The sequence below is a fragment of the Propithecus coquereli genome, unplaced genomic scaffold, assembly GCF_000956105.1.
Source record: "Propithecus coquereli isolate 6110/MARCELLA unplaced genomic scaffold, Pcoq_1.0 Scaffold782, whole genome shotgun sequence".
Lineage (NCBI taxonomy): Eukaryota > Metazoa > Chordata > Mammalia > Primates > Indriidae > Propithecus > Propithecus coquereli.
Genome location: NW_012153974.1, coordinates 429,369 through 439,101, shown reverse-complemented (window position 1 = coordinate 439,101; position 9,733 = coordinate 429,369). Strand labels below are relative to the sequence as shown.

At 65.4% G+C, this 9,733-nt stretch overlaps 1 protein-coding gene across 1 annotated transcript in view; it reads right to left on the bottom strand.

Moving 5' to 3' along the window:
• Positions 1-1,605: 1,605 nt before the first annotated feature.
• Positions 1,606-9,733, bottom strand: part of GRK1 (G protein-coupled receptor kinase 1) — a 14,924-nt gene continuing 6,796 nt past the window's right edge. Inside the window, exons 4-7 of the mRNA XM_012662819.1 lie at positions 9,082-9,165; positions 4,063-4,187; positions 2,862-3,063; positions 1,606-2,041 (exon numbers count right to left, since the gene is read on the bottom strand). Of these exons, the coding sequence (XP_012518273.1) occupies positions 1,743-2,041; positions 2,862-3,063; positions 4,063-4,187; positions 9,082-9,165 (710 nt within the window). The 3' untranslated portion in view covers positions 1,606-1,742. The remainder of the gene's footprint in view (positions 2,042-2,861; positions 3,064-4,062; positions 4,188-9,081; positions 9,166-9,733) is intronic.

Here is a 9,733-nt window from a genome sequence, read left to right as displayed (position 1 = left end):
CTTGTATTTTGCGATCCAACCTCAGGACAGGGCAGAGAGGTTCTTGCTGCAGCCCGGGAGTCCCGGGGGTCCCGAGTGGCAGTCCAGGCCCCGCCGCCCCCCGAGACCGCCCACTCCGTGCCCAGGACGAGCCTGCGTGGGCAGCGTCAGGCCTTCAGCCAGGGAGCCCTGGCGCCGCTCTGGGCCATGCCGGAGTGAGGGTCGGAGGAGAGCTTCGCGCAGGTCAGGTTTGTCTCAGCCATCCCGTCCCCGTTCTGGATACGGCCTGGGTACCTCTAAAGAACACAGATCCCTCCACAAAAGCAGCTGACGTGGGGTTTTGCTGAACGGCACGAGTGCTTGCACTGCGGCGGCTAGTCCTACCTCGAAGCCCTAAAACTAGGAGGTGGTGCGTCCTTTTGGCTGCAGCCGGCAAATCTCCAAGGCCGTTGGTTGCCGGGAGCCTCGTCCCTCCACGGGGAGGGGAGGGGCAGGTGTCCCGGGGGCCCTGAGGGCTCGGCACCCCCACGCCAGGGCTGGCCTCCGGGAGGACCCGTCTTTCCACGTCCCGCAGCACCCAGCGTCCCCAGCGAGGCCTTCCCAGGGTCGGCTCTGCCGACCTCGGCTCGCCGGGGGAGGGGGACCTGCTCTCACTGTGCGCCCTGCCGCGGCAGCCGACGCACTCCCCGCCCACGCCCGGGAGGTCCGCGCTGCTTCTGCCTGTGCCAGTGCAGGGGCTCCACGGGGGGCCTGAGGAGAGGTCGCGGCCCAGCTCTGAAGCAGCAGGCCGGAGTCACCATGGCTGCGGGGCTGGCAGGGGCTCCGCGCCCTCTGTGGGGGTCCCGGGACCCCAGCGACACCCCAGGTCGCAACTGAGGCGTGAACGTGCTCCGGAGGCAGCTGCTACAGAACTTATTTCTCCCGGTTAAGACGCAGAGTGCGCGGGGCACCCGCGACGCCCCGTGGCTGTCGGCAAGCGGACGGTTGCGCGTGTCCCCCGTTGGGGCTTTTGTCTTTGGTGACAATGCAGCATGGGGTCACCTCGAGAAACCCTCCCCGGCTGGCGTCAGCAGAGCCACGGCCCAGGCCGGCGGTGCTCACGGGCAGGGTCGCACCCAGCCACGGAGAGCCCTGACGGGGCGCCAGGCCCCCAGGTCCACGCGCAACCCTCCTCCAGACACTCGGTCCTGGCGGGGGTCAGGTGTCCCCGGGGAGACCGCGGGGCTGGTGCCCCCCGTGGGCAGGTGACGCCGCGAGGGAGCAGCAGCGGGAGCAGCAGGAGGCAGGGGCTGGGCCCACAGGGCGGGTTCACGGGCCAGTCCTGCCAGCCCCCGCGCTGGACAGGCCTCCACGGAGGAATCTGGCTCTGGGAGCTTAAGGGTTAAGGTCCAGGACATCCAAACCGAGGGTGACGTCTGGCTGGGCGAGGCTGTGCCAGTCCCACCCGCTGGCTGCTCCTCTCTGCAGGAGGCTCGCTGAGAGTTCTCGCGACTGGCTCGTTCCAGCCGGGAACGTGGCGCGTGGCCGTGTGGGCCGCCAGGGTCGGAGGTGCGGACCCCGGCCTGGTGTCCGCGCCTTGTGCCCGCACTGCCCTCTCTTCCCTGAGCCTCGAGAAGACCCGGCCGCGCGGCAGGGACCTGGCGGAGGGAGCCCTGTGTCCGCCGCGGGCGCCCCCAGGGCGGTCGCCAGGAAGGCATTCGGCGCCTCCCCGAAGGCCCCCGGGGACCCGCTCCGTCCAGGGGCCGCCGCCTCCCCCGCCCCGTCTAGGAGACCAGACACATCCCGGACTTGGACGGGGAGGCCGCCTCCGCGGCGGAGACCCCCTTCATGTCGTCCGGCATCTGCCCGTCCTCACGCCACACGTTCAGCTCCCCGAAGACTCCGGTTTCGATCATCTCCTCCTGCCAGGGGATGGGGCAGTTGCCGGTGGCAAACTCTTGGAAGAATTCCGTGTCCGTTTTGTCAAAGACCACGCCTTTGACCGTGGAGAAGGCACCGACGTCCTGGATGTTCTTGGCGTAGACGGTCCTGGAGTCGGGGATGAAGGGCGGGATCAGCATCCCTGTTCGGAGACAGAAGCACAGACACGGCCGCGTGCGGGTGAGCGGAGCAGCCACTCGGGAGGACGCCTCCCCCGCAGCCCGCGAAGGCGCAGGGACCCGGTGCTCGCGCCTGGGTGGACGGAGCCCGGCGTGCGCAGGGTGGTTTGGAAGCTTCTTGCAGAGGGACCCGCTGGGGCCTGCGTCTCCTGGTTCTTCCTGAGTCCCCCGAAGCAGACCCTTCTGCCCCCTTCCGCGGGGCCTTGCCTCCTGGGCCCCCACCCCTCGCAGACCCACGCCGGGCCAGCCCCCTGGGTGGGCCACGCCGTCGTCCTCGCGGGCACCGCACATGCCAAGCTCCTCTCCAGAGCCGGCTGCTCTCCGGACGCGCTCATGGGCCACGAGTCCCCAGCCACCAGACAGAGCGTCCGCCACCGCCGCTCCCCGGCGGCCGAGCTGTCTGCGGTCAGGGCATGTGTGCCGCGAGCTCTCCCGCCTGACTGCAGGTTGCCGGTGTGTGTCCCCCTCTCAGACACGCACGCACGGCCCCAGACCCGCAACCCGCGGGCGGGTGCAGCTGGAGCGTGTGAACTGCCTCCGGTACACGGCTGGAGACGCCGCCGCGGGGGGCTCAGGGCTCCACGTCTGGGGCGCGCAGCGGGTTTGGATCTCAAGGTCAGAGTGCCGCAGCCTCTTTCCTGCCCACCCCACACCTGGGGACCCGACCTTCAACCCCTGCTCAGACCTGGCCCGTGGGCGCCCAGTCGGGGGCGTTCCCAGGAGCCTCTGGGGTCCCTGCCCTGCGCCCCCGGCCGGCCCTCCAGGCCGCGCGTCCGAAGTTACCAGCCTCCAGCTGTCTCCAGTTAAGGTCTTTGAAGAGGGGGTGGGTGCGGAGCCTGTCGCAGCTCTGGTCTCTGAACCCCAGGCGCGTCTCCGGATCCTTCTCCAGCAGGGCCTCGCAGAAGTCCTTGCTGGGCTGGCTGAACTTCTCCGGGAACTTGACGGCCTCCGAGAGGATCCGCTGCTTCAGCTCCTTGTTCTCCACCTGCGCGGCGCGGAGGGGTTGGGGTTGGGGTTAGAGTGCGGGGGGGACACGACACTGCCTGCCTGGCCGCGGGGCCCACCAATGTCATCTGAGTGTCGCACTCGCTCCCGCTGGGTGACGGTGATGGGCGCGCTTTGGTGCGCCCTGCCCCGGGGGGTCGGCCCGCAAGGCTCAGCGCGGCTCCCAGTTCCGGAAGGTGGGCGCGCTGGGCTGTCAGGGGACCTTGCTGGCTCTGTGTCAATAACCGTACCAGGCCACCGAGGGAAGGAACAGCTGGAAATACCACGTGGGCGCCACACCCCAGCCGGGGCGTCACACTCGGCCAGCCGGGCACAAGAACGAGGGTGGCGCCGCGTTGCCCTCTGGTTACCGGCTTGCCAAGGGGTCACTGCCCCACACAGAGGCCCCGCTGACACGTGCGCTGGGGGGCTTTGCTCAACCACCCGGGAGCCCCGGCGAGCCGGCCCCGACCCTCCCACCGCCCCCCACGCCCCGGGGCAGCCCATGCCCAGCCCCTCAGACACTGGGGGGAGCAGTGGGGTCTCTGGCACCGGGGGCTGGGCGTAGTCTGTCCCCAGGCGTAGCCCGGGGCGCTGGGCACACTTCCAGGCAGGTCGAGGCAGGAGAAGTGGGGGCGGGGCCCAGGCAGGGTGGAGGCAGCGGTGGGCTTGGGCAGGGCCCAGGGCGGCCCGGCACCGTCGGGACACCGCTTTGTGTCTGGAGCCACAGCGGATGAGTCGCTGGGTCTCCCCGCGGGCTGCCCAGGAAGCCACCGCCAGGGGGACCCTGAGAAGCTGAGCGCAGCGAGTGCTCAGGTGGGTGTCCGCCTGGTCCCTCGGGGCACAGGACAGGCCTGACGTCCCTCCGCCACCGCAGTCTCAGGAGCGGGGTCACCGTGGACACCGACAGCAAAGCGGGCGCGGCAGTCTGCCCCCCCCCCGCAGCGTGAGCCAGCACTGTGCCACCGTCCTCAGCAAGGACTCCGCAGGGCGGCCATACCTTCTCTCCTCGGGCTCGGAAGGGCCCCCTGGCCGCGAGCATCTCGTACAGGGTGACGCCCAGGGCGAAGTAGTCCACGGAGAAGCCGTACTCCTCGCCCCGCAGCAGCTCGGGAGCCATGAAACCTGCCAGGCAGAGCACAGCGCGGTTCAGAGACGGGCTGCCGCCGCGGCGATCGCAGAACAGGGCTCCACACACGTGTGGCCCAGGACACCCTCTGCTGTGGGGCTGCCCCCAGGTGCCATCTGCGTCTCCAGATGCGGCTGGACGTCGCGGACACTCCTGGATGAGCGCCCTGCTCTGTGTGCGCTGTGCGAAGTCCCGCCGCCCGAGTCTGGGGCCTGGGGAGGACTGGCCCGGCGCCATGCTCTGGCCCGGCCACCGAGCGTGCCGGCGCGGCTTCTCGGCAGCCCTTCAACAGCACTGCCGGTCGCCAGGTGCCTGCGTGCACCCGAGAGCACAGGTGCAAGCACACGGCATGCAGTTCTCATGGCACCGAGAAGCGCATGCGGCGCTCGGCCCGGAAGTGGATGCCCCGAAAGCTCAAGTCACTTGCTGGAGGTGACGCAGATGTCGGGACGGAGCAGCTGCAACTCCGGGCGCCGCGGCGCCGCACCTGTGCTCCCGCCACGGCGCCCTTGGTGGGGGGCGGACATGGATCCACCTGCGTCTTTTGCACCCTCAGCCCTCTGAAGGTCAACAGCGCTGGTCTTCCTCCCCCTCCTCTCCCCCCGCCATTCCCGCAGGACCAAGGCAGAGCCCTGGCTGCGTTTCCTGCAGTTTCTTGTTCCCAGATTACATCGTCTTTCTCATTTGCCTGGTTTTCCACGTGCTTCTCACCGATGCAACCCTGAGTTCCGCGGCAGTTCTCTGATCCCCGTCACGTTCTGATTTATCAGATGTTTCATCGGTTTCGTCCTCATGAAAGAATCTTCTGGAACCTTCTCCCCTGCTCCAGTCTGGACTCAGGGGCTCGCGGCTTGCGTCCCCCTGTTGGCCCCGAGTCCTTGACCCAGACGCTGCCCTTATTCTGGCCACGTGCTTCCTGCAGGAGGCACGGAGGAAAAACATTTCCGAGAACTTTCGTGTCTGAAAACGCCTTTTTTACCTTCATGTCTAACTGACAGTCTGGGCGTGAAACTCTAGACTGGAAACCATTTCCTCTCCGAAGTTCCGGGGTGTTTTCTCGCTTCCAGCACCGCCGTCCCCTCCTGGAAGCTCCTCGTGTCCTCCGTGTCCTGAACCGTCGTGTCTGTTTCAATCCACCCACAGGTGCTTCCGGCAAGTGCGTTCACGTTGCTCCACGCTGCGGGTTTTCTAGAACTTTCACTGACATTTCTTGTGTTCTCCCTCGCGATGACCGTGCCAACACTGAGCTCTCTGGACTAGGCTTCTACTTTCCTTGTGTTTCCTCTCCTATTTTCCATATTTTTGTACTTTGATCTACTTTCTGGGGAAAATCCAAATTTATCTTTCAAATCCTTCGAGCGTTTCGTTTCTCCCATGTTCTTTCATTTTCCAAAGCTCTCTGTTCATTTTCATCGTGTGCTGTTCCTGCTTTGTGGACACAGCATCTCCTCTTATTTCCTGATGACATTAGCGGCAGGTCGGGTTTTAAACTGCCTTCTCCCCCGAGACGGTTCTCCCCGGCTCCAGGCCGGGCCCGGGCGGGGCTTGGCCACTGCAGGCCCCACAGCCAGGCGCCCCCTGGTCTCATTCCTGGGAACGCTCCCCAGGCGCCACCTCTGCACCCCCCGCTCGGGCTGGTCAGAGTGTGCAAAGACGGATCCTCCGTCCCCCGCCCTGGCCCCGCATCCTGGGGGCCGAGCTGGAGGTGAGGCCTGGGGATACCTCGACACACCTGAGCCCTCCCCCTGGAGCCGGCCACCTGCCGCCGTTTGCCTGATGCCCCCACCCCGGTCCAGCGCCCGCAGCCCCCTCCTCCGCCCGTCGGCTAGCCACGGCCCCCAGGCCCCGCCGTGATGCGCGTGACCACAGCACCCGGCCGCTCAGCCCTTGCCCAGCCCGGCCTGAGTGCCCAGCACAGCAGCCCAGGTTAGCCACACTCCCACCGTGGGGTACTCGTGCCCATCGTACAGGTGCGGGCGTGTGGCGGGTTGCCCCAGGCCACGGGGCACAGACCTGGGGGCCGCGTCCCCATCTCCACTCCTGTGACCTCGGCCATGCGCTGGGCCCTGCCTGGAAAGAAGAGCACGTGTCCGGCAAGCAGAGACCTGGCGGAGTCTGTTTCTGGCTACTCAGACTCCAGGGCATGTTCCGGCGTCACTGCCTGCCTGGCCTGGCCCAGTTCCGTGTGCGGTGCCAACACCCTCGGCGCGAGCCCTGGCCCCACTCCCCGCAAGCATCTGACGGGCCAGCCAGTGTCTAAGGTCTGTGAGTGACGTGGGGACCAGGACAGATGTGCGGGCGGGGTGGCGGGGGCTGCGCGGGGGGCAGTTTCCACATCCCAAGTTAAGGTCCTTCCTGGCCCTTTAACGCACGCGAGGGAGGCGAGCTCCGCTACGCCGGCAAAGCTGACGTGACCATGGAACCGTTCCTCCCAAAGAGTGGCAGGAGTCACGTTCCACGGACCTCCCGGCCCTGACTCTGAGAGCACAGGGAGCACCTGTCATCTCCTTCTAGGCTGTTCCATGGGAGGCGGCTCAGATGGTGCGTCTCTTTGTGTCCCCGGCCTCAAGACGCGCCGGCAGCAAGCGTGTGACCAACACTGGACAAGTGGGTGACCGTTTCCTGGCTGCTCTCGACCTGTTACTAATCTCCCTGCTGGAGACTCGGACGACAGAGCAGCGACGCGCCTCTCTCGGGGTTGGCCGGCGCCGCGCAGCCCAGGGAGTCGCCGAGCAGATTCCTGCCCTTGGTCCGCACTGGTTGAGGTGCCGCGCGGGGCCAGGAAGGAGGATGCGGAGGGAGCTCCCCGGCCAAGCCAGACTCACGCTGGCCGTCTGGCTCTCATCAGACTCAGCATCTCCGGTTCACTGCGTGGGGGTCACGGGGTGGTGGCCGCACTCGCCGTGGACAGGGAAATGTGCGTGGGAGGTCTGGGGTCCACCGCGGTTCACATGAAACCCTCAAACCAGCGGCGCGGCAGCCGCTGGAAAGGCAGCCGGGTGCTGGGCTCAGAGCACAGGCGGTTAGTGCGTGTCCTCGTGGCTGAGCCCTTCAAATCTGGCTTTGGGGTGGTTCTGAGTCGCCCCGAAACACGGGAGTGGGCCCTGTCCATGCGCCCACGTCCAGGACTTGGTGAGGAGCGTGAGGGTTCGCGCGGCGCCACACCCCGCCCGCGTCTGCAGACATGGACTCTGCTCGTAAGGAGCAGGTGCAGCCCCAGGACAGCTGCCTTCCGGAAAGTTCTCAGACCTTCCATCGCTGGGGCACCTTGCACAGAGCTCCTGACTCACGCGCCGAGTGCGGCCCGGCGAGAGGGGTGCGGGTGGCGCCGCCTTCCTAGGAGCCGCGGAGGCAGGTCACCCCCATGCAGAGACGGCATCCCCTAAGTCGACGGCGGGTGGGACAGACCCGCGCAGCCACGGCACAGACAGACGCCTGAAGCACTGGAGTTTGGCGGATTCAGCGCCGCTCTGCACAAACCCCAGTGTCAGCTGACGGTGCCTTTCCCCAAAGCAGAAGAACCCAGGGGAAGACGGAAACGTTCCCGGAAATCCCATCAGAAATAACCTGAACACATGGAACTGTCTGGAATGAGGACGAGAGAGAATAAGCCGTGTGGCCACTCCACGCCGGCGCCAGGGACGATGGCCACAGCACGTCTCACAACGAGCCGGCGTGGCGAACGTTGGCCCCAAGGGCCCAGATGTCCTGTAAGTACCGAACATGGAGCCCGCCCCACCTGGCTTTGCGGTCCCCTCTCCCGGCACCCGCGGCTTCCCTCCCGCCAGCAGGCAGGGCGAGAGGACAGGGACGAGACCAGGTCAGGGAGGCAGCAGGATGCGCCGATGTGGGCCCTGACACACAGGCACTCAGACACATGTGTGTGCACTCTTAGAGACATGGGTATACACATGCACTCTCCTGCACACATGCACACACATGCATGCCTGCACACTCACGTAGGAATGCACACACCACACACAGAGAAACATGCAAACACAGACACACACATGCACATAGACACACTTGCATAAACATAGTTGTACTCATGCACAGAGACATACACATGCACACGTGTGCATACAGACAACATGTGTGCATATGCAGGCACACTTGCATACATATGCATGCACACAGGCACATGCAGGCATGTATGCACACATGCAGAGGTGCATGCACACATACACAAACAAGCACATGCATGCACACAGACACACACGGACCTGTGTGCATATGTATGCACAGAGGCAAATGCATGTACACATATGTGCACAGTTGTAGATGCATACACACAAAGACATGGATTTGCACACAAGGCACACCTATAAGACACACATGCGTGCACACCCACACATAAATACAAACACACATGCTCGCACACGTGTACACACATTCACATGCACACACAAGCACACATGTGCACATGGTACAAACGCACCCTATGTTGGTGGGTGCCCATGAGGGCTTTATTAAAGTTGAGCACGTGCCCACTGAAGCCAGTCCTCGTGCTGTCACCCAGTGGCGTGGCCCGCGCAACAGACCCCCAGGCTCCGATTCCCACCCCCAGGCTCTCTGCACCGACTGCTCTGCCGGTGCCCAGAGCCACCGCCGTCTCTGGGTCCCACTGGTCCCTGCCGTGAGGGCACCGCAGCAGGCAGCCGCGACCACCACAGGCGGGGTGCGCCTAGCCAGCAGCCGTGTGTAGGACAGGCACGGGGCTGTCTCCGCGGCAATGACGAGCTCTCTAGCCACAGGGCGCGGCGACAGCTCCAGTGTGCTCTGAGGGTCAGGGAGCCCCTACACCCCACCTCCTGCCACCACCCCAGGCCGGGCAGGTCCCGGCCCCACTCACGCGTGGAGCACCGCCCCCGCCCCGTGCACGCGCCTCACCTGGGGTCCCCGCGTAGCCTTTGGTCTTGGTCTGCCCGTCCACCAGCTCCACCGCCAGCCCCAGGTCGGAGATCCGCACGTTGCCTGGGAAGCAGACGGGCCTGCGTCACGTGTGCCCCACAGCACAGCAGTGGGCCCAGAGCCCACCGGAGCCAAGAGCCAGCCTTGGCACAGACGTGTGTGCCCATGAACACGCACAGCACACACAGCACACGCAGCACACACAGCACACACACAGCACACACGCACGCACGCACACAGCACACGCATGCACACACACAGCACACACGCACGCACGCACACAGCTCACACACACACAGCACACACAGCACACACACATACACAGAGCACACAGCACACACACAGTGCACACACACAGCACACACACAGACACACACACAGACACACACAGCACACACACAGCATATGCACAGAGTACACAGCACACACACAGCACACGCAGCACACGTAGCACACACACACATATACATAGCACACACACACAGCACACACACAGCACACATGCACGCACGCACACAGCACACATATAGCACACACACAGCACACACATAGCACACACACATACACAGAGCACACAGCACACACAGCACACACACATGCACGCACAGCACACACATAGCACACACACATA